The sequence below is a fragment of the Haliotis asinina genome, chromosome 15 (assembly GCF_037392515.1).
Source record: "Haliotis asinina isolate JCU_RB_2024 chromosome 15, JCU_Hal_asi_v2, whole genome shotgun sequence".
NCBI classification, from domain to species: domain Eukaryota; kingdom Metazoa; phylum Mollusca; class Gastropoda; order Lepetellida; family Haliotidae; genus Haliotis; species Haliotis asinina.
The window spans coordinates 23,306,357-23,332,770 of record NC_090294.1 but is presented as its reverse complement, the minus strand read 5'-3'; the positions used below and the strand labels follow the sequence as shown (position 1 = coordinate 23,332,770).

Here is a 26,414-nt window from a genome sequence, read left to right as displayed (position 1 = left end):
CTCGATCATGAAGATGTTGATGAGGCTGATCGATTGCCGGGCCTTATTCTTACACCTTTCAGTCAGACTGCAGATCAGCATAATGATTAAATAAATCCTCTGTCGATATTTGTGTTCATTTTAGAGTATTTACAATCTGGTATTGAAATTATGCAAATATTGTCATTAGTCGCGCTATTTGTCTCTTAAATACTTTATAATCCACAAAGAAATCGCTGGCAATCTGACCGACACAATGCTAAAGTAATATCCCACTTCAACCAACTAATGATTTGGAAAACAGAGTATAGAATATCAACTAATTCAACCCTTGTTGGGTGTAATGTCTGCTGCAGCGTTACCTATCGATCTCCACTGTGCCAAAAAATCAATACTGATCAATTATAGGTAAAACTGCATAACCGCTTCGCCAACCAACCCTGTCAACAGCTCATCGATCTGGTTCCCCAATGAAATGTGCATTATCAATAAGTCCTTTCAAAACCATATTGATTTTTCAATTCAGTTTGGGCCTAAAAATGTACAATGGATTTTTCGCGTGGGGCGGTTTACACTATAGCTGCAATCTTAATCATGAGACATGTTGTTACAAGTTGTCCGTTGGAAGAAGTCACATGTAACGTCGTTGTGCTGGTTCCACAGAAACAAGACGTTTTTCACCAGTTAAGTTTTATTTTTATATCGATGCGGCCTAAAGGATGACACGTGATGGTGAATAATATTTGATGCATGTCTACATGTATAACAGGATGCCAGCGTTAAAAAGCTCCACATGTGAATTCTCTTAAGGGGAGTGAGTGAGTGAGTGAGTATGATTTTACGTCGCTTTTAGCTATGTTTGGCAAATACCGCAGAGGGGGGCACCAGAAATGGACTGCACACATGGTATCCATGTGGGGAATTGAACACGGGAGTTTGGCGTGACGAGCGAACGCCTTAACGACTAATCTAATTCAGCGGACCCGTCTGCCACGGCAACAGGAGCAGTCAGTGTGCAATCTCATCTCTTTTGTGAGGATGCCTGTATTCCAGAACCCCCAGAATCCGAAATAATACAATGGGAACCTGGATTTACGATTACAGAGAATGTTGATTTATTAAGTGCTTTGAAACACATGAGTGGCAAAATATACGTGGTTGAATAATGTTTTTGTGTTTAGCCACGAGTATTATGGCTACCAGTACAAACCCGAGTCTCGATCCGTGTCAGCTGTCGATATTCAAATAACGATCAACGGATTACGAGGTCACACAACCGCCCACGTGACGGAGTGAGTAACTCGCTGATCTATTTATTTCGCAATAACGACAATCATAGTTCGGTGTCGATTTATTATAACCCGGTTTGTAAGCGATCATATTCCGATCGGTGTTCATAGTATCGATCACTATGTTGTCTAGTTGCAATTCAACTGTTGCAGGTTACCGCTATAAAGCTGTACGTAATACTGAGTGGAGAGTTGACTATAAACATTAAACCCTACCCATGTCAACAAGGCTCTCCTCATTTGCTCAGGGATTGGGAAAGGCAGGGACCATGGGCCATCTTGCACATTGGAATAAGAAATGGGTCATTAAAATTTGGAAGTTTACTTTTGATACAAGGACAGTGGCCCATTCTAAATTCAGAAAATGGCTAATAATCCTGAAAATTGCCCATTGTGAAAGTTCTCTTTCCCAATCCCTGTTTGCTAAATAACGACGTAGTTTAATGTACAAAAAGCCGATCAGCCTGACTAATTTGAGGCGGTAGCTATAGATACCAACAAGAAATCTAATGACAACGTCTAGACGTTACTATAGACATGAGGCTTTGGACTTTAATCTCGCTTTAACTATTATGTTTCCTTAACTTGAAGAAAATGGAGCTGATCAAAGAGAAGTTCAAAACACATGAACACCGTCGTGAATAGTCACGTCACGTCATTCTTCCTGTCACACTGTCACATAGTATTACTGTTATTCATTTCCAAAAGATCTGATATCTGAAATACGATTGTTAATATAAGCGATATATACCTCTCACCATTCAGACGAAATTCAAGCATGCAAAAACAATTACATGTAGATGCTATATACTGGGAAAAAACATGTTCACCGCCCCGAATGACACAATAAGCAAATAAACATATAATACAATAGAATATGTACATATATATTTTTTCTGTGCGGCCCTCTGAGCGACAGCCCTGTACACCTATCACATGTCACTATGAAATTGATAACGCATGTTTGTGGAAGGTCAAACAAGTTCATTTACACATTCCGAGACAGCAATGCAATGTGCAAATGTCGATTTCACCAGCTTCTCGTCATTGCGTAAGGGATAGATAATGGTGCATGTAATGACACATATCGCGAATCGCAAATATTTCAACTGGCTATTAATGACAGGCTCGTATTCAGCTAGATCTACGCTTCGGCTGACATTTATCTAAGGTTTACTGATCAGAGTGTATTTCCGTCAGGCACCTCACGTCGATACTAAACGCCATATTGTAATTGTCAGTAGCTCTGTTGAACGCCATGGCCTTGTTGAATCAGTGGCTATATACAGTGTGTTAACAGCGTTATAAAGGTGCGACACTAAGGCTTATAATTCTGACTATACATAATAAGAAAAACACGTATTTAAGGAACAAACGAGAAGGGGAGTGGCATATCGTAAAAATGCCCAACACTGCCGTGTATATTTGTGAACCCAACAATGTCAACGAGTCGTTTATGTTTCACATGAGATAATGCATATATGCACCGCTTTTCATGAAGACGTGTTTACAAACTGATCAAGCTTTAAAAATATCTACCCGTATTTGCGTAATGATTACTCCCTAGATACAACCAGACAAGTCAGGGAATTCCAGAAAGTGTATCAATACGGGGAATCAAACCCGGACATTATGTGTGACGAGCGAACGTTTTAAATACCTGTCTGCCATGTGGAATTAATAACATTAGGCACCTTGTACTGAGAAATTCATACACAACCTCAATGTTACATAATCATCATTTCTGCACGAATATATATTATCAGTTCCGTTATGTTGATAATAAATATGAAAAGGTAGCGGACTTATCGTAACCAGACACGTGATCCTACACATCTCCAACTAGACGTAATTTACGACCTGTTACAATAGATTAGTCAGCTGCTGAAATATACCGCCGTCATCATAACATTATATTTGATCCCGCTGAAGCCGTGACATCAAAAGCAGCAACATGTTATGAGCAATCACGGGATCCTTTTCAAAATCAATACAGTTCAAACGTGTACATTTTGTTTTCCGTAAAATTGATACTTTTTTCCTGGGATGGCAGGGATAACTGTATTCATATATAAGTCAAGATTAGAAATGGTGGCATATAGGATTACAATGATAAACTATTTCCATTCCAATTTCTTTTTTATATACCTTCAAGAGATAACAATTCTACGCGTACCATGTGTCGCCACCTCGGGGATTCGATCCCCTAAATTCCACACCGACGGGGATCCAACTATTTCTACACAGGACCGCATGCTTTAACAGGCAATAACTGATTAACTGCCGATAGTCAGTGACTCTTCTTTGACAGTAAACATATATATTGCTAAGATGGCGTTGTCACGACACGAACATTATGTGTTAAATGACGACTGTACCCAGTAAACGTATTACTAGTTCTGCCCCCGCAAAACACACTGTGCCACCTGTAGGTGGTTAGTGTGAGAAGGTGTAAGATTATTTAAACAGCGAGTCGTGTACAAATGTATGTGTCTGTCTCTCTGCATGTACATTCCTATATACATCCATACGTTCCCGGCAATACTCGCTTAGTAAGCAGGGCTTTAATACAGTTAACAAACGATGTTGTGTTATATAAAAAAAAACTATTAATATATGTTGCGTCAAAACAAAACACTTGTAACAAACGTATGTTGCTCAAATCAATCAAATGAAACATTCTTTTCTGTTTTTAATATACCTATGAATACACAATGCTATTTAGAAATTTGTCAGTTGTAATATATGTTCTCTTAAGGAACATACTTTCTCAGTTAACTACAAATACTAGTACGTTTGGCTGGTTAAGTCCCATTCGGGATTTTAACCCATCTAATTGCCAGCACATAAAGACAGCCATCTAACCCACACATCTACCGCTACTTCCACTTGATATATCCATCACGGGTTGTCTGGTTCAGGCTCGATTATTTACAGATCACCGCCAGACATAGCTGGAATATTGCCAAGTGCGGCATAAAACTAAACTCACTCACTCAATACCCAATCTGACTATACATTGAGGGCATACTTTGTTGCCAACAGTAATGTGATACGTGCAAAAACTTTGTTGTTGTTGGTACAGGGACGCTCCTGGTCCACATCCCGCTCTGTCACAGGATAGGCCCACAGTCTGTTTATCTCGTGGATGCCAACACGGGGTCATTAAGTGTCTGGTAGGCATCCCTTGTCTTATAGAAATAAACTTAACGCTGAGTTGTACCTGTACTGTGCTCGGGGAAACGGCGTTCGGCTCTGCTGGTTCCATAACCAGGTTAGACAATGGTTAACATTCCCTGACAGTTGTGATTACCTCAACAACCATTGCAACATCCTTATTATCATGAGTCATTATTAGTTTATAACGTATAAAATAATACCCAGGCTTGACAATCCCCGGAAACGGAATCCGGTTCGTGTAAAATGCAATATAACTGAGAAAATAACGCGAATGGATCAACGAAAATCATTAATGATGATGATGATGATGATGATGATCATCATCATCATCATCATCATCATCACTTTAACCACCATCAACCACAACGACGTCGGCAGTAATGATACGAAGCGTTATGGATGATTTGACATATACACATGATATGATGTTATATTTAAACACGTTGTCTGTGTTGGGTTCTGATTACGTTTTTTTCAGTCTCCGACATCAAAACACTCCCATCTGACCAAACACCTCCTCTACCACCTCCCTCAACTCCCCGCCACCCCCACCCCCCTCCTTCACACACACACCATCGACCTCTGTAAACTGAACAAACAGTTCGTGAGTGTACACGCACAAATGGCAGACTGTTTACTTTGGACAAATTGTTCCGCCATATTGTTTTAAAGTTTTCTCAGCTGGGTCAAAAACCGCGAACAGTCAATCCTAAAACAATGTCATATCTGACAACAATCAGCATGAATAACACATCCCAATCATCATTACCAACCTTTTCGACATCCTCGCCTCGTAATCCCTTCGAGTTTGTGTCAACAGTCCTCGTCCACGACACACTGTCCCAAATTACATCAGATATACCTGTCCACTGCAACGATCGGGTGCGGAAAGAAGCGAAACGTGTACCCCACAATTGTATCCTGTATACGTAATTCACAATGGGTCCGGTCAACATTAGTTCACGCTGACACAGTTTGTTGAAAGTTTACAATCTCCCTGAAACGGACCGAGTTAATCCAGGTGACTCACAGGTGAGCCCAAAGCCAGCTACTTGAGATCGCTGACCCCGTTTGACCCCAGGTAAGACTAGCTTCTGGCGGTAGCTGATAACCCGGTCTGTCTATATCTGCACATTAAAAACTTCAGGGTCGAGCTCGACGGCGTATTAGGTTTGTTTCGATGGGCCTGAGAGAACTTTTTTTGACACATTGGTAAAAAGAGCTACTGACTGGTCGCAACAGTCTGTAGCTGAGATACTCGAGATATTGGGTTACACGCGAGAGGTTATTTTAAGGAAACGTAATTTTGGCACCATTGCGGAAATAGAATACCGTGTGATTGCGCAGGTTACGTCTTTTTAAGTTGTCTTCTACATAAAATATGTAGTTTATAGTAAATTTGAAGAAAGTAAGGACTGTTAATTATATCATTTGTATATTTGAAAAACTATTATGTATACATGTGTATATATAATACTCGATTACTTTGAGAAGAATCTGTATTAGTCAGAGGTCTGGCAGACACCAACTTTGAGATATGGTTTGTTTTATGTAATGTAGGTAAATTATAGTATTTTAATGGCCGAGACGGGTTTTTATGTTCTAAATATACTGATCCATAATATATAAATTGGTCTCGTCACAATATTGGTAAAGTATCGCCGATGTGGCATTAAATATTAAAGCAGAATACTAGAAAACTGCAATAATTTGCTGGGTGAAAGATAAAGTCATCAGAAACACGTCTTCCAATTTGTAATTAAAAATATGTTTACTTATGCTTTCATCGGGAAAACAATTGCTGTTATCTGAGCTTCGGACATAAAACATATTCCACTGGAACTCACTTGACCTTTTCACTAGTGACGTCATATGTGACAAGCGTTCGCCATACTGCCATGGGCCAAGCAGAAGATACATGTAAATTTATCAACTCGAGGTGATATAATTAATTTCAAAAGACACTCGGTGAGATTCTCTATATCCCCCGTGAGTGAATGAGTGAGTGAGTGCTTTAACGCTGCGTTTCGCAATATTTGAGCAATGTCGCGGTGGGGGACACCAGAAATGGGCTTCACACATTGAACCCATGAGGGGAATCAAACCGGGTCTGCAGCTTGACGACCAGACGATTCAGCCATTCGGCTACCCCACCGCCCTTTACCCCATAACGAAATAACCTTCACGTGCTAAACATTTTGTTTTACTCGTTTATTTTATCCCAAACACGCGCGTATAGACACACACTACGACAAAACATGCAGTTGCAATTTTGCAGTTTATATACACGTACGCGGCCAGCCGACCGCATCGACGTAAAGCGAATACATGTCTTATCTATTCACGTGTCGAATGCCTTATCAATTCACGTGTCGATGATCGGCAATTTGTTTCAGTTCGACTCCGCCTGTAACACATCCCCCATTAATCAATATTCTTCTCCATACTGCCATCACACTGATCAAAATGATAAATCCCGGACTGGCAAGATGGGACATGTGAAGCAGGGCTTTCTCCGAAACCTTATGAAATATGCACGACACTGCTTGGCTTTTTAATCAAGTATAAATGTGATGCGTCACACCGGACGGTGTGCACTGACGCTAATGAATGGAGGAAGTGATCTCGTGGTGTTCTGGCAGAGCGACGCGAGGTGATGGACTTCGTAAGTCGGAATGTTTTGCCAGCAATCTCGGCAATGGACTGTCAATTCCCACTGCGAATAAATCGGACATATTTTATATTTGATGCATACATGTGTAGATTAATATCTTGCAGGTGGCGCACGCCCTCGGACTTTGGCATTCTTTGGCGGCTTCGCTGTCATGCATGTCTCATAGGCTGCGTTGTTACATGATGTGTGTTATCCACGCGAGTGCATTTGTTAGATTACACATATATTAATATCAGTGAGGGAGAGGGTGGGTAAGTAGGTGGGCGACTGAGTGCAAGTGAAAGAGTTGCGTGTGTCTGTGTGTGCGAGTACGTGAGTGTGTGTGTTTAATTTTACGTGTGTGTGTGCGTGTGCGTGTGTGTGTGAGAGAGAGAGTTTTTTCTTTTACGCCGCTTTTAGTAATATCCCAGCAACATCACCAGACACCAGAAATTGGCTTCACACAATGAGCCCATGTGGGGATTCGAACCCGGGTCTTCGGCGTGACCATGCAGCGAACGCTTTAACCACAAGACTACCCCACCGCCTCGAGAGTTTGTGTGAGAGAGAAAGAGTGACAGAGTGATTGAGGAAGACGTGAACGAAAGAGTTTGAGTGAGTGAATGAGGGAGTGAGTAACGAAACAAGGGAATATGGTGTAACACTACTGTAATGGGTATTTCAGTATTTACAGTTATATAAAGTTACATTAACATAACGTGGCGGTAAATCCCGAACTGGGGCAGCTCCTGGGTGTTTACATGACGTCCACGAGGATGTGTATTATTCATATCATAACAAACATATAAATATAGTCAGGAGTTAGGAACCAATGACCAAACGCATCTGGAAACAGCTCTGCATAGCGAGTCTTAAACGATGAGGTCACCCCTGTCATGTTGTAATATCAAATACGACGCCAGAAAATGAACTTGAAGGCCAGTGTTATTTATTCTATACATAAACATACATAAATACAACATTAGTTTGTCAAAATACATCTTTTAAATTAATGAAACACTGACATAACAGAAAACAAATTCGCCATACGACGCGAATTATGCCTATCCCTGTTATACGGTGGGTTAATACTGTGGTGCTGTACCGACATGCAAGTACTAACCCACAGAGATAACAATACTCCACCATAACCTTGGAACGACCAAGACGATGTAGCATGACACCGACAATTCATTTGATCAAACGTTTCATTGTGTTCGAATTATGTTCCTTGAGTCTACAATACAGCTTAAACCAAACATGCCTGGTACAACAGAACCACCATGTCTAACTACACATACCCGACATTTACTTATAAAACAATACAGACATGTAGGCCACGCGTGAAGTAGAACGTCAGATTTCGACATTCAATTCACAGCACGAACATTCAATTCACGAACATTCAATTCACTGCAGACTGGAGTTAACACCCCGTACGCTCATTTTGAACATTTACGACTACAAAAGGTTACATGCACGTGCTTGAACAAGTCCTCCTCCCCCTGGCGTGCTTCCATTGTCCCGTTATGTGTAGCTGCCCTACGTGTCTGAGCCTGATGACTCAACAGTTATGGAAGTCAGCATGTCAAATATAGACATCGATACAAGCAGTATACAAATGTGCACGGGACTATCGCCACACCAAACCCTACATGTACTCATGTGTTGATATTCCTGGATTCATTATCCCGAATTGTTGATTATCCAATATAACTCATTATCTGGAACTGTTGATTATCTAAAAATGTGATGCTCTTGACTTTCTTGATGCTCATGTCGAACGGCAGAATATTTTAACATACGTCAAGGTCTGTCACCTGTAAACTTTACAAACACTGACTCAGCAATAATGTCGTATCCCAGCTCTGGTCGCTACATACGTCACAGTCACGGCGCTAAGTGCTATACATTTCTCCTGGATGCTATCGAGGTTATGTATTGAATACTGTTGAATGTTAAAGCTAGTTTAAGTGGTCTACGGCCATGACAAAGTCATTAAAATTATAGGTCCCTTGGATTTACTTGAGGAGCCTTATATCGCATGAACATATGATCTTTCTGTGACGTGTGGTAGCCTAGTGTAGTCTGTCTCACAGTCCCTGAACCACATCAATTGTCCTACTGATAGGTTCTCGTTGCAATGCTGAAGCCTTAAATGAAGCAAGTCTAGATTTCCGCAGGTTCATCTCTGATCTTCCCGAGGATCCTTTTCCATTAAAACTGGTTCATTTGTTACTATCAAAATTATATATTCAGAGGCAGAATTAGTGAAAACCTAGTGGAAAAATCTTCGTCAGCTGGAAGATCATGGTAAGATTCTCAAAAGTCAAACTGTGACACTGCCAGAATAGCTTTATATAAAGTTGAATGACAAAATAGCTTTTAAAGGTATCATGGCGGAGACACAGCATTTTCTATATATCAACTTCGGATGTGTCGAAGCTATGTTCTATACATTACTACATAGGAAAAAAGTATGCTTTACCCCAAGTACGCTAGTCACGTGATTAATTCAAACTGCAGCTTTAGACAAAGCGGAAATACGTATGAAGTTACAACTGCCTTTATACACCCTATCAATACTCCATTCGATATAACTAGAGTTGATTCAGAATCACAGTTACTTCCAGATCACAATAACAAATGGCCATGGATCAATATGTGGTGTTTACACACACATCAAAACACGTTTATCCTATTCAATAACACCGGGTGTCATTACTGATTTTCAGTCATCCGTTCACAATTTCCGCTATTGTGGCTTGTACGTCAATGTAATCAGTGATGTGGGGATTGGATATTCTTTGGCGTCAAAGTTTTATATTTACTTAATCCTAATCCGTTTATGGAGGTAGCAGGGAGGATTTCCCTCACACGTGAATAATTAAGTTGCACGAAGCGCATCAAGATAAACGTACTGGCATCTGCACTAAAAGCGCATCAGTGGAAATAAAGGCGCACTCATCCATACAATTACCCGTTATTACCTTGTCACTTCTACCGTGCCAATCAAAAAATGATGACCACACATGCTAAAAACGAATGAAAAATAAATAATAAATGTAACAGCAACGTTATCTCAAAGTTAGAAGTTGTTATGTACGTTTACATACGTTAAATCTGTCAATAAGCCTAATGACTTCAATTCAAGACCAAGCAACCATCGAGAAGTCAAGACGACACGGCCATTCAAATCTATGGGTTCATCACGGAAGACGTCAATTCAAACAAACCACGATGCTCTGTGAACGTGCACTCCATCAACTGTGATGCTTCCATTGACATGAACTTGCGAACTGAAATAAAAAGTCAGCTTACCCTTTTCCCAAAGAAATCAGCAGTGAAAACGACACAATTACTTGTTAATCATTGCCATGGAATTTATCCAAAGAATTCCGGGATTTCTGAAGAGGCGCTGATCAAAACAAATACCGGATTGATGTGGATGGTTTTCCTTCATCCCGGTATGAAACAAGTTGTACATTTGGGAGGCTGTCACTCTCAGATGTGTGACAGGTACGTGTGCTTGTACATAGCAGGGGGATTTCGTAAGTGATGATGGAATTGATTTCTCGTAACAGGTGTTCAATCACCAGCGCTTGAAACGTCGACAAAAGACTCGCCATATTTTCCTAACTTTGATTGAGTGCTAGTTTTTTCTAGAAATATACTGGATTTAGACAAATTGTTGCAAAAAGCAAATTACACATTTTGTTGTCACTGTACTTTAGGCGTAAAGGGTTTTCCATGTTAATGCAAGAAGTGACAATTTAAAGACGCGAACAAGTGAACTGATCAATCAACGTGTGTGCATGTAACTTTGGTCCTCAAGTCAAGCATTTATCATCAGTTTTCATCAGGTTTCATCATCATCATCATCATCATCATCATCAATACTAGCATCAACGTATTACCATCATCACTATCGTTATTACCGACACACAACCATTATTATCAGCAGCAACGGCAGCAGCAGTAGCATCCCACCACCGTCATCAATACTGTTGTCATTATCAGCAGAACAGCACCATCGTCGTTGTCACCGTCGTCGTTATTGCAATATATTCTAACATACATATTTACTGATTATACATATTTACTGTAACATATATCAACACTGAAGATGAACCTAGAAAATACGGATTGAACGTAATTACACCGAACGTTTCTTTGATTTCAGGTACACAACAGCAAAGCAAATTCTAAATACACATAAATCCCAACTAACTCGTTTAATTTTGCCTTCACCGCTACTAAGTAAAAACAAAGCCAGCAACTCTGACACAATTAGACTTCGGGGATGGATAGACGAGTCATCAGCTGAAAAATCAGCAGTATCAGATTTTGTTGCTGTTCTATTTCTTCCACCGGTTCGTTTAACGTAAAGACACTTGTTCAACGTTGTAGGTAATACTCGTAGCTACACATTCTGTCTAGTCACAGTGTCTCTGGTAACAACTATGGTAACAACACAGCAACGACTATGATCACCCAATCGTCCTTTGCATTGATCATTTTCATCATCTGTAGTGATCTATTATTTAATAGTAATCAATCGTTTTCATGATTATAATTGGTCCATGGTTTTCATGATTGTAAATGGTACATGATTTTCATAATAATAAGTGGTCCATGACTTTCATGATTATAAATATTACATGATTTTCATAATAATAAGTGGTCCATGACTTTCATAACTTTCATGATTATAAATAATACATGATTTTCATAATAATAAGTGGTTCATGACTTTCATGATTATAAATGATACATGATTTTCAGCATCATCAATGGTCCATCCATGACTATCACAGAATGTATACACCTTTGAAAAGAAGAACTTGTTCTTTTGTCACTTTACCATCAACTTCACTTAAAAATGACATATCAGATTGGCAAATGTTTAGATGTCCACAATAGAAAGAAATGTTGTTACACTTGATTGTCGCAACTACTGAATTATATTACGCGGTGAGGTAGTTTAGTGGTTAAAGCGTCAGCTCATTACGCTGATGACACGGGTTCGATTCCCAATTCCCAAGCCCATTTCTGGAGTTCCCCGCTGGAATGTTACTAAAAGTTAAACACCACTGTCACTAGACACATGGGCATGTCAAAAATAATATCTTAATATGAGGTCTTTTTTACACACGTACATAGTCTCTGACTCTTGTCAATCAGGAGCTGATTCAAATACTCAAATAAGCAAGTTAAAAAACAAGTTTGATCAAACTGAATTATGCTTGCATTTCACAAATACGAAAATCAGCCCCTTGTAGTCAAAGTCACCATAATCAACCCTATCGCTATTGGAACCACCCCTACCATCATTGTTGACATCACCACCACCGTCGCCACCATCTTCACTGAACACAACGCAACTGGCATTTATTACAATTAACTAAAATGTTTTTCAAACCTAAATCATGTCTAAATGAATAAAGTATAATTGTGACATACTGCTTGTTCTACTGTTTCTAATGACAATTAACTAGACGTTTATGAAGCCTATAAACTGTTCAGTGGATTGTGAGATCTGAAAAAATGATAGAGGAACGTGGAAATGTTCCAATTCGAGCCCCCAGAGATCAACATCCGAGTTCAATAACTGCCTACACTCCTGCCTTTAGTGGGTCTGTCTGTAAGCCATGTTGTACTTTCTCTGGTGTGGCCGGTTGTAGCCGTGCTGTGCGGTGAAGAAATCGCTGGCAGACCAGGCCCATCAAATACTCGTAAATATCCTTCTAGACAGCTTAATAACTGCTGTTACTTGCTTAAAAAGCACTGAAAGAGTTTTTATAAACTTCCTTGCAACTTTTTATATCTTCCTAATCTAACTGTACCATCGGGAAACACAATCATGGATTCACTTTTCCTTCAGAAAATGACTATTTTTGCAAACTGAACACAATTCTACACTGAAGTGAGACAGTGAATGTTGTTTTATGCCACAGAAAACCAGTTTGAACCTATATGATGTCAACTGTTAAAGGAACAGGTCTGCATGGGCAGGCCAGTAATTGAAAGCATGAAGAGCTATCTGACCATCAGATTTGTTTGTGTTGGTGTTTAACGCCTCACTCAATATTCCAGAGATATGACGGCTGTCAAGTCTGGACCTGACAACCCAGAGATCAACATCTTGAACATTTATTTAAGCAGTTGGGATACGATGACGATCACGATGTCAACAAAGTCAAGTAATCTGACCATCCCATCCCGTTAGTCGCCTTGGATTGTTGAAGACCCATTCTCTCCCGGATCTTCACGAGACCTTCAGAATATGATGACACAAAATCAACTTTGTCACACGGGTCATTTCAATTTAACAGAACAAAGAATACAGTGAACAGAATACTGGCGAATATACATACAGTGAATGAGTTTAGTGCCCCGTGTATAGTATTTCCGGGAAAACCAAGAGTGGTACGTCTTGGATTCAAAACTACGATAATCGGTTTTTGACAAATGCATTCCAGTGGTCTACTCTTGTCTCCCTAGTATAGGTTACACACGGAGTACACATTATATTGTACTATGGTTATTCCATGCATGTTGTATACAGATAATTATGGTGGATGTAGTACATGGATAGGGTATTATCTACAAGACTATGGTAAATGCGGTGTTCCATGATTCTTCCTGCCCTCGTGGCATCAGTTACCCGAAGTTTCCTGATTATCCCCACGGAATGACCTACTCGAAACAGGGTTGCAGAACTCCTTCCGTAACAGTATATGGTATGTGAGTTATGCTGACACCGAACATAAGATGGCACGATCACACGTGGGAGCATCTCCATCAATTAACACCTTCACCATACGTGATGGTTTTTCTTAATCTCACTCCCACAATACCTCAGTTTAGCGGGTGTTGAAATGACTCCTGAGGGGTGACGATAACTCCTGCACGTACGTGGAATAACTATGGATGAGTGAGCGAGTTCAGTTTTACGCAGCTTTTAGTAACATTCCACAAAAGTCACAGTGGGAGACACAAAATATACTTCACACGTTGTACCCATGTGGGGAATCGATGCCAGGTGTTCGGCGTTACGAGCGAACGCTTTAACCACTAGGCTACCCTTCGCCAGGAATAGCTATGGCTGACTACACAAGATTCAAGCTTCCTGTATTGCTTCCATGGAAATAAACATGTACAGAAATGTATTAAAGTGAAGGATATATAAAACTTTCAGATGCAATTCCCTGTTTTGACTTGTAGCAACATGTTCCCGATTTGTTTAGGTTTATGACGGGTGTCAACACTGGTATCATCACTGTTAGAGGGTGATTCATAAACACATACTCTGTCATAGAATCGTATGGTCATTCAGTGGATTGTCTGATCGAGACTCGGCTATTTGTAGACCGCCGTTGTTCAACTGTACTATTACAGACAAACACACTGTACTATTTACAGGAGTAAAACAAACAAACAAACAAACACATGGCCATTAAATAGTCAGAATATGAGTCGAGAAGTCCAAATACATCAAGATCGTATGGGAGAAATTAGTGAAGAAAGTATCGTCATTGGGGATGCGCTTGTGAAAAATCCGAAGTACAGCACATCTTAAAGTTAATTACCTTGGTGACATCCACGAAAAGTGGGGCTGGTACTGACAAACCACTGTTCAAGACGAAAGCGAGATTCGAACCCGAAGCGGATCGTACTTTGCGGTGCCTTACGTTATTTGTTTGAACGTATTACCGAGTGCACCTGGTATAGAAGTGCTTATGTCTGAAAAGGATCATGGATTATGCTACAAGTCAGTGAAATGAGTAAAGCTTTACAAAGGTGATAGTGTGTGCCGCGAGTCAACACAGTGAGCAGGGGCAGACATCGATGATGATATATATCGAGTCAACACAAAGAGTAATGTCTGACAAGCGAGGGGTACGAACGGCGCGAGTCATCATAATTACTAATGGCCGATAAAGGGTTACGATCTACGCTAATGTGTTTTCCCTTTTTTGATGAGACAAACAAACTATCTGATCTGACCTTCATACAGCTCTTACCATAATTAGACAGGACATGGGCGAACAACATTGTTGAAGGTCGGCAAGTTTGTCTGTTCTTTGTCTCCACAGAGTCTGTGTCAAATTCACATACTGTCGCTTGCCTCTGTTTTCCTACCGATCAGTCGAACTTTCGGAACAACGGTCATGGTATTACGTATCTGTCACGATTTGTGTGTGTCATTAGCGTTTCGAATAGTGTCCGTGTGTTTTTCGGCGATGAGTAAGTGAGTGGGTTTAGTTCAATGCCGCTTTTGGCAACATTCCATCAATATGACGGCGAGGGACACCAGAAATGGGTTGACACATTGTACGCATGTAGGGAATCGAACCCGGGTCCTCAAAGTGACGAGTGAAAGCTTTAACAATCAGGCTGACCCATCGTCCCTAATATGGATGATGGGATAGGCGCATATATTACGCCCGAAAACACTGCATTGTTTAATTTATTTTTTTTGTCTATGGTTGTTTGTTTGTTAGATGTATAGCTGTATAAGCTGGCTACGGGATCAGATGGTGAGACTCGCTGAATTGGTTCACATGTCACCGTATCCCAGGTGTGTAGACCGACGCTTATGCTGTTGATCACTGGGTTGTCGGGTCCAGACCCGATTACTTACATGCTTCCGCCATATAACTGGGATATGCTGAGTGCAACGTAAAACTAAACTCACACCGAATGAGTCATGAGTTGACATGTGTTCACATGTCCACTTACGTTCACCATGTACGTGCATGATAATTGTGAATATTTGTTATTCACCAGTGTGAGTGAGTTTAGTTTTACGCCGCACTCAGCAATATCCCAGCTATATGGCGGAGGTCTGTAAAATAATCGAGTCTGGACCAGACAATCCAGTGATCAACAGCATGAACATCGATCTGCACAATTGGGAACTGATGACACGTTTCAACCAAGTCAGCGAGCCTGACCACCCGATCCCGTTAGTCGCCTCTAACGACAAGCAGAGTCGCCTGTCATGGCAGCATGGGTTGCTGAAGGCCGATTCTACCCCGGGACCTTCACGGGTCTTGTTCACCTAATGAAGGAGCAAGTGTATAAATACATGTTGACATCCATATACATTATCTTGCCTCTGCCAGAATGACGACAACAAGAAACCGACACAAACGGTAATGGCAGTTTGTTAAGTCCAAACAGAAGTCCCAGCGGAGTATATCTGATGGCCTCTAGAGAACAGAGAGACTTAATCTGGAAATAAACTACCCCAGTGCAATGTTTCTTATCACATGCTCCCGAGTAAAATGAGCAGCCCCAATGAGGCAATTATACGTTACCTTTGTCAGACCACTAAGTAAATAGGATGACCACGCTCTCACTAGGTACGTACATATGAAGGCACGCGGATAATTGGTTTTACGACCCAGGTAGTCTGTTATATTAGTGAAGATGCTTTAGGAGAGTAGTTGTTGGGATGGGCAACCTGTTCCTTATTACTCGAACTGCATGTGACATTTCTCATCACATTCTGTGTGCGTGTGTGTGTGCGCGTTTGCGGAGCTTAAGTGCGTTTGTGGAATCATTGTTACAGAAACGAAAACTGTCATGAGTTGATTAATGTAATGTTTCCTTCACAATGTTCCGTCTATGAAGGAAAACTGTGAAGTTTTTTATATTAAAAACATTTAAAAACTAGTCGAACCTGCTACTGTATCGTAATGTATGCCGGTAACGTCAGTGTGACAGACTCAGTTCTTGTAATATTGAGTGAGTGAGTGAGTTGGGTTTTACGTCCCTTTCAATAATAGCGATACTCTCCATAATACCTAAGTTTAGATGGTGTTGAAAAGGAGGGGCGACGATGACGGCTGCACGTATGTGGAACATCTATAGGTGAGTGAATGAGTTTAGTTTTGCGCCGCTTTAGCAATATTCCAGCAATATCACGGCGGTGGGCTCACGAAATGGACTGTTTCCATGTGGGAAATCAAACCCGGGTCTTCGGCGAGCAATATTTACCCAACGCTTTAAGAACTAGGTATCCCGCCTCCACTTTTTTTACAACATAAAACGGCAATGTTATAAGGACATTCATTGTCACAATCGTAGATTAAAAGATACATTTATTGTGAAATCAAAATTAGATTACAAATTCTCCTTCGGTTAGAACATTATTTTCCAAATCACAGAATGACACTGATTTGACGCATCTTTTACTAAATTTTCAACCATACTAAGAGACAATGACGGCAAAATAACACGAAGATGTGGTTTATCACACACATAAGAGTGATACTGCGATCTCGACTATAAATGTTGTTATTACTACCTGAGCAGCTTAAATTTTCTGTTTTTCTAGTATGTCTAGGTTTGGGTATTGTTATTCGCATTAACTATAAAAATGTTCAGGGTATCACACTTCCCAATTCGTCGTGGTTAAGGTTTCTTTTATACACATTTAGAATCAGTTTGTTTATCCAGTTAAAGCATATCTTATTTCAACGATAATAAATGCATATGATCCGTTTCTTTTGTCTTTCAGCATAAATTCCAACCCCTAAAACACTCCACAATTCCATAACTCATTCAGCACAATTCCACACTCTGAAAAACCTCTACAAATTTTACTCTCTGGGGATTGTGGGTTTCAGATCAAACCTAGAATGCCTTTCAAGCGTTCTGGAAGAGTCAGACGAGAATCTCAGTGTTTTCATACCGCGGAATGAGAACAGGTGTTTCGTGGCACCGAGGGCATGGTTTGTGTGTAGACCCTGCAGGGAGCAGATGCTCACCACAGAATGCATGGGCATGCTATAAACCAGGGCAAATACTTAGTCAAAGAGAGTATTGGCCCGCCCGCACAATGTTCTTGAGCTTTGGCTGATTAGTTGGATCCCGCTGTTACCCTCTCGTCAGTATTGCTTCTCGATATTATCTTCTCTATCTATCTCTCTGAATTATAAACCCATATTTCTACCGAGGGCAGGAAAGGCTCCCTGTTACAGAGATGGTTTACACTGCTGCAGGAGACGTCATCAGTCTCTGTATCCCCGCGGGATGTGGATTTGTTGAAGGTCAGCTTAAACTAGTGGCGTATTAAACATGCCACATTGTACCTCGGGGGTTACGTTCCTGATGACAGTACGCTTGTCGCGATAGACATTGGAATGTAATATTAAACCGTCCGAGTACGTATAACATCAATTACTGTAATGTGCCAAAATATCAATATGGTATGTCCCAATGGACAGTCAGATATGGTTTTTAGGTCTTGTTACGTATAATTATACGTATTTATATAATGTCTGTTTATCATTACATCATGCTCATATGTTAACACTGACTTCATATCAACATCAATAAAACAGTTTGATAAACATTGGTATTGCACCTGTCCTAGAATAATAGACTTAATAAACCTAAATGCAAGAAATGTGTCATTTATTTTTAATACATTCATTGTTTATGAAATTCAGATATTGGACTAATGTTTGATGAGTTAGACATGTCTGTCTGTGATTCAATACGGTCGACGTGGCCAGCAAATGACCAATCGGGGCTTATTAATGACAAAACCTCTCGATCAGTTCTTCGTCGGAGACTGACAATTGAGTAATTAATCCTGTATCGATGTGATTTGTTGAGATGCCCATGTCTGACGAATGTGTGGTCCCCCCGACCTCCATAACACCCAGAGATTCTTTTAATAAGATTGCGACACGACTTCCTCTACCAACACGGACCGGATGTGATCAAAACAGAATTCAGTGTTCAAGTGTCCAAGTTCATACATCACCCGTTTTGTTGCTGAATTATTGAATTTTATATAAACATGATACATCCCATTCCATTCGCTGATTTGCACAACAATAACGCTGAGAAACGAGGACCCTTTCACAAAGTTTCCGAGGTGAATACACTGGAATACTGACTGCAAGAGCAGAAGGTACAACGGATCTAGACAGTGGACCGATGGTGTTTATAAACCACACGTGCAGACCATCACGGCAATGAAGTGCCAACACACACCCTCAGACAGACCACACATTCACACTATAGTCTGCAGTCTAGCAATGAAGACTAAATAAATATTGTGTCTGTCATTATCTTATTACCTGCCTCTGACCATCTCATGAACTGGCACGAAGGTCTGGGAGAGAATGAATGGCAGACAGAAAGGGAATCTTGGAGCATGGTTTGAGCTATATCACACCAGTAGATAAGCGAGTGGCACTGTTACAGATTACAATGATAAAATGAACAAAACAACCACATCGCATAATCGTGATAGTTTCTCGCGAGTTATATCTGTACAATCTAACGGTAAGGATGGAAGTAAACAAAGACACGTGTATGAAGCTCGTCTGGGATGAAGCGTTTCTCCGGATAAGTACTTATCGGTGTTTATTGCTGTACGTGTCAAAGTTTAAAGATCGTTCAGGTCACACAGAAATGTTACTTGTGAAGTTATTACTGCACTAACGACTTCCAAAGGTTACCACTGAGTATCAATTTTATTGGTCTATCTTGAAGAGAACGGATGGAATACGAAAAACAGTTCCTCTTGTTGACTGAATGTTTGCGGTTAATTGTTGACAATAAATACGTCAGAAAAAAGTTCTCAGCTCTTCATGGGGGAAACACCCACTGCTGCTCGAAAACATTACAGCTTCACTTGGTGAATCGCAAAAGGGTAGGTCTGGACAGATCAAGGATCAGAATCGAGGACTTATCTTAGATTCGAACCTCAGACTTACGGGTCATCGTGAAATTTAATTACCCCACTTGTGTCCTCCTCTTACTGGGGCTGTGGTCTGGCCCGGTAGTTGATACGATCATTCGTCACGCCACAGACCCGGGTTCGATTCCCCACATGGGTACAAAGTCGCTCCTGCTATGATATTGCTGGAATATTGCTAAAAGAGGCGTAAAAGCAAACACTTACTCTACTTCTAACCAGGTTTTAAGTGAAGGAACTATAAACAGAGGCTTGTTGTTACACCAGGTTTTAAGTGAAGGAACTATAAAGGGGCTTGTCGTTACACCAGGTTTTAAGTGAAGGAACTATAAAGAGGCTTGTCGTTACACCAGGTTTTAAGTGAAGGAACTATAAAGAGGCTTGTCGTTACACCAGGTTTTAAGTGAAGGAACTATAAAGAGGCTTGTCGTTACACCAGGTTTTAAGTGAAGGAACTATAAAGGGGCTTGTCGTTACACCAGGTTTTAAGTGAAGGAACTATAAAGGGGCTTGTCGTTACACCAGGTTTTAGGTGAAGGAACTATAAAGAGGCTTGTCGTTACACCAGGTTTTAAGTGAAGGAACTATAAAGGGGCTTGTCGTTACACCAGGTTTTAAGTGAAGGAACTATAAAGGGGCTTGTCGTTACACCAGCAGAGACAGTGACCTACTAGCACCCCATGATCCGTTCGATTCAAGTCATTGACAACATTTATAATGCATCTGGTACTCAAACTTTGGAAATGTAAATCGAACGATGGAAAGTGGTTCAATATTACCAGTTTCACGGAAACAATGAGTTTAAAGAAAACTGATTACATAGAAACAATTGATCAGGTAAATATATCCGGGTTACTGAATAATTAGTCTTGCTCTTAGATAGAAATAAACATCAGACAATGTTGAACAGATAATGGGCCCTCCCTTTCGGTACCAGAGGTACATGTGATACAACTGTGAATAGTTTTGTGCAGTATTGTTAACATTGAATTACGAACAGATGAAGTAAAAGATTTGTAACATCAAGTGTAAGTCGACTACCTCGAGGTACGCCCCCATTTTGCTTGACCAGTGACAGAAAAAACTGTGTCCAAAATCATATGAAATAGCTGCTGACAGAATCATCATGAAAAATCAACTGAATTTGATGATGTGTAAATCTCATATTTCATTAATCAAATACATCAGATATATTTTACGAAACGAGCGAGCGATTTTAGTTTTAAAAAGCCTTTAGCAATATTCCAGCAATGCCGCAGCGGGGATACCAGAAATGGGCTTCAAACATTGTACCCAAATGGGCAACTGAACCCGGAGTTTTCGATGTGACGAGCGAACGCTTTAACTACTACGCTAGCCAACCGCCCCTGTATTCAATGCTACGATATGGCAACAGTAACAGCGAGTATATGACGCTCCGACTTAGATACCATCCACTATCATGTAGGCCTGAGCCTAGATGTTCGACGCTCTCTTAACGCTAAGATAGTCGTGAGTTAATGTCAATTTATGACACTTACGACTGTCTTTGCGTTAATACTCTGTCTTCGATACTATCCACCATCCCGAAGGCCTGGTTGTAATGACCAAGACTCTGGAGATTGAGATATATACATTACACAAAGAAGCAGTATCATGCCAGCATTTCATTCTAATTTGACTAACGCAGGGAAATAGTCAAATACTCGCAGACACAGCCCAAGGGACGTCATCTGTAGCTGAGAAGAAAAAATAAACTGAACAACGTAACTGAGTTCCTTTTTATAACCAACTTACTGTAATATGCCAGTCAATACTTCTATAAAAATCAAAGAGTCACCAGTTTACTACATTAAATTTAAACCCCCTCTAGACACGACTGCGAGAGAAAGGTTGTTCGTGTGACACTCTACAGACATTGGTGTTAAAGTTTAATTTGTTTAACCGAATGCAGCGTGTCGTGACGAGTTCGTTGATTGTGTTCAACTGGTGACAGACCAGAGCTGCACAATGCATTGAAGTTTCACAGAACCATGTAGAGGATGACAAAACGGCGCATACAAATTGTGATAAATGATTCACTCGACTTTTCAGAACAATTAGTCCGTGTGTAGCCATATGTGAAGATGGCCATGATACTGAAGAACACTGAAATAGTAATAGACCAGAACATTGTTTGTCTAGTTGACGCTGGAGGTTTTGGACTAGACTGACGCCAAGTTTCTGAATATATATAATTTTGAAAGATACACATAACTCATTCTAAATTCAAAAAGAGCCCCGTTGAGATGAACGATGATGAAATCTAGACTTGTTTCATTTATGGCTTCAGCATCGCAGAATGGGTTGGACGGAATGGAAAACAATGGACCGTGAGACAGGTTTGCGCCTATGGATTTCAATATGAAACTATCTGTAAGGCGAAATGAAACACTTGTGTAGCCATGTGAAACCTCCATCATATTAAACATTACGTGAGGTCAACTGAAAGCATTTGTGCGGCGGTATAGAACTTGATATAACGCGATATAGAATCCCATAGTTAATTACAGGAATGTGATATCCTATGTTAAGCTACATGAAACACGATGCATTACATTATGAAGCAGAAAGACAGACCGTATGACAGTTCGTTCGTGTTCGTGTGAAGTCACCACCGGAAAGACTATGTCCAACAATATGAAACATTGTTTACACAAACAATTGCTTTGCGAGTCAGTTATTAATCTATACCCATTACAAATATGAAAGGGTCCAGGAAAATGGAATACAGGAATTACATGAACGATCGCAAGCAATTCATATGTACAGAAAGAATACAGTCGTTTCAACTGTAAATTGAAATGTCTTGTACGTTCCCTTTGCATAGTTGAGTCAGAAGAGAAACAGCATCACATGGTAAATAACAATCAACAATTTAGTTTATTCATAATTCAAAATCCCTCCGGCATCGCTGTGTACACTTCTGTGTCAATAAATAGGAAGAGAAATACGTGTTCTAACCGAAGCCAACAGAGGCACTGTTACAGATGAGGTTGAAAAACGCTGAAGCAAAGTACAGTGCTTGTTAATAGCTAGAACACACACGAGCTTCACAGGACACTAAATGCACATACGAGAAAGGCACATGTGTAATGGTGGCAAGTTGATGTTGACTAACGAAGAAGCACAAAGGAGACTGAAATTACATTACTGGATGTTTATAGACATGATGGAGTTAAGTGTTTGGGCATGAAATAAACATTAGTTTTAGTCATGTCATTAAATGCCAATGCCTTCAACCAAATTTCATTACGTGACATGCCGTAATTTAGCTGTTACAGGAATATCGACCAATTTCATTATTTTTCAACACTATTATATTTTCGCGAATTTTTATCAACGTCCTGTGCACGATATTTTTGGTTTTTTTATTATTAGTCATGTCATTTACCCATGTTTTTCTGTGTCTGCTAGAAGTGAAAGGTTTTACAGGTATATCAGATGGCATGGTCAAATGTTGATTTAATTCTTATGCAATGCCTGAAGATCAAACTGTTAACAGAATATCTCTAAGGAGATTGCTCAGTGGCATCAATGGGTTCTTAAAGGTATTTCAGGTTCCTTTTTAAATGTTGACTCAAATTTAGTGCTTAATCCCGTGCAGCCATTATCAGATCAATAGACATCGTCTAAACACGCATCTATCACTGCCAAGCATTTCCATCTAAGATGAGTTACTGTTTTAGAAAATCAGAGAGTCCAAACATTACCCTTTTGCCCTTCCCATGTTTGTTTCCGCTTAATTTCACCTGCAAACATGCCTTCTTGCCATTGACACATCTGATCTGTCAGCTTTGAAATAAGATATCATACTCATTAAAAACAGAAAAAACATACAGGCCAAATGTTATGCATGATGGTCTTCTTTGACAACACACAAGCCAGATACCTGAGACCTCTAGAAGTCCAGGATATGCACAAGCATTAGTCGAGAGGACATAATGGCAACACAAAGCATCGTCTACACACTTTACAGGATAATGTCAGCAAGATGGTAACCGACCATCTTGAGCCATCATCGTAATGGATGTTGGTCTAAACAGCTGATCGATGTCATAGGCAACTTTGCACAATGTATATAGAAGGCCATTACAGACCTTAATGCACGAGACACTTGGCCAGATGACCGATGGGTGGACAAACGTTTTCGTCCCAAGTTCGTCCCTTTTGAAGTTGCTTCATACAAGTATCAGCCGAGCAAAGAATTCAATGTTCAATAACACTATTCAAAATATTCTACATACATGAATATACGTATCTATGCCTTGCACATGTCTTTAAGATAATGATTAATAGTTTAAATTTTTTTTTTCAAAATGTAAATAATACACTGGTGTCTGTACCGTACTCTTATCCACACCTGCCTTAAAGGATAGAAGTACTTTACTTCCACGGGTTTAGCCTTTGGTACAGTCTTGAAGCAAGGCTAGTATGAATGTAGATCGCTTCATTGCTCTCTCATTGTGTGTGTGTGTGTGTGTGTGTGTGTGTGTGTGTGTGTGTGTGTGTGTGTATTAAGTAACAATGATGCCTAAATGCTATTCTTTATATACTAAGTACAGGCAAAGGTTCGCAGCTCATAACTGACACATGTTGACGTCACCTCGTGTTCACAGATATATCTATATTGGCTTCATGTAGGCGGAACCTCTTAAGAGACTATGTGAAATAAGTGGTAATGAAAACATTGTAAATGCATTTCCAGTATTTATACGTGGCTGCAAATATTTGTTATGCCAGTAAACAATATCAGGTGTTAGAAATATGTCAACAACTGCGAGTAGAGTATTCACGTACGGTGTAAGTATATGAGTTATCTACCCTTGTATACATGTACAGGTCACGTTTGACCGTCTGAGATGTTACTGAAAGGAAGAGTTTCTACAACTGCGGTTGTAGTTACCTACATTTAAGACCGACTAGAGCTGGGCAGCAATTACTCCAGTTATAAGCCCAATGGGGTTTGGATTCCTGTCTGTAAACACTATTTTGGTTTCAAGAACGGAGACAGACCTCTTTCATGGTAGCAAAATTTTGAACATTCATGAGTACTGTATAACGTTAAAATATTACCCAATGTATTCTATTTTTGCTGTAAACCAAACGCGGTGAGGTTTAACATCTCATTTTCATTGAACTTGTTTGATTTCCCAGTTTAGTCTTGTGGGAACAGATTTCTGGGTTAACTCCTGTTTTTCAGTACGGGGTTCCCTTCGTCAACGAATTCATGAAACGTCTGACCATAGGCGTGGTGCTGCCAAACCCAGGATCAAACTCACAACTTCTGTGTCCACGACAACTACGTGTTCAACACAGCATTCATCAAATATTGAATCACTATACCGATAACTGGCCTCTGTAATCTTCACTTGTCTTCAGTTTAGTCGAGATGCAACTTCATCCTTACATGGTGTATTGCGAGGACATATTTAGAAATGATCGTCTCATAATACAGAACGCTGAAGGAAAGTAATTATGCAAACAGCTTCGATAAATGCCAAAATGAAAACCCTGAAATGTGCTCCCGTCTCCATCAAAGTGATAAACAAACTCAGATTATAGTTTAATGATTTCTTTCGTACAACCATGCATTGTGAATTGTTGGAGAGAAAACCGAACCTCAAAGGACTTCAGATATCTATGTTATTTTACAAACACGCTTCCACGAGCATTGATCGATATTTCTATCCGGAATTATCCATAAATATGATAGCCTTCACTTAACCATCTCAATTTGATGAAAGACATATTTAAAAGCATTCAGACTACTCTACAATGTGAAAATTGATCTTGGCATAAAATATCAAAACTCGTCAAATACAACGACATAAAAACATTTCGCCGGCGGCTCAAATATGAATCTCGTTTGTTTAAGTGATCAATTCTCTCATTTGAGACACGAGAGTAGACTGTCTGAATCAAGAAAATGAAAAATAAATGTTAAGATTTATAACCTCAGCAATTTTCCTGGTAACCCATAAGAATCAAACACTGTGATCATTCAAATATAGATGGGAACGGTGGTAGTGTTTAAATAACTCTCGGGTAGTTTATCTTCATGCAAAGATCATACATCTTCATGCTAAGATCCTACGTCATTGTGTTGGCAAAATGCTTCTGTGTCCTTGAAGTTGTGGATGCTGCTGGTTTGGGGTGCGATTGGTGCACGGTTGTCATGTTGTTGCATGTTCACATAGATCAATCAACACGAATCACAATACACACACAATGTGACAGTGTGACTACATTTGCAATTGCAGTTGAATTCCATCAAATGGCATAACCCTTAATTAAAAGTAATAGACATGCCTTTGACATTACCTCACCCGGAATGCATATGCCCCTGTTCGTAAACATAATTAACATAAACCGGTATAGTAATCAAGTAATCGATGGCTGTCATTACCTGACCAAACCACACAATGGGAATACTATTCAACATGTGTGTCTTGCGCCTACCAGAACGTGCAAGCTGTCTGTAATTCCTTTATACCTATAGCTTAAAGGAAATTTCAAAGGTGAATTGAATAGAAGAAAGGAACTTTCATTCAACTTGTTATTTGAC

At 40.0% G+C, this 26,414-nt stretch overlaps 1 protein-coding gene across 9 annotated transcripts in view; it reads right to left on the bottom strand.

The window, feature by feature from the left end:
• Positions 1–26,414, bottom strand: part of LOC137265379 (endothelin-converting enzyme homolog) — a 151,637-nt gene that overhangs the window by 45,235 nt on the left and 79,988 nt on the right. The window contains exon 1 of one of the 9 annotated variants that reach the window (XM_067800776.1): positions 5,222–5,542. The exons of 7 other annotated variants lie outside the window; for them this stretch is intronic. In XM_067800776.1, the coding sequence (XP_067656877.1) occupies positions 5,222–5,232 (11 nt within the window). In that variant the 5' untranslated portion in view covers positions 5,233–5,542. Of the gene's footprint in view, positions 1–5,221; positions 5,543–26,414 lie in introns of those variants that run through there. One more of the 9 variants, XM_067800775.1, reaches the window with a different exon arrangement.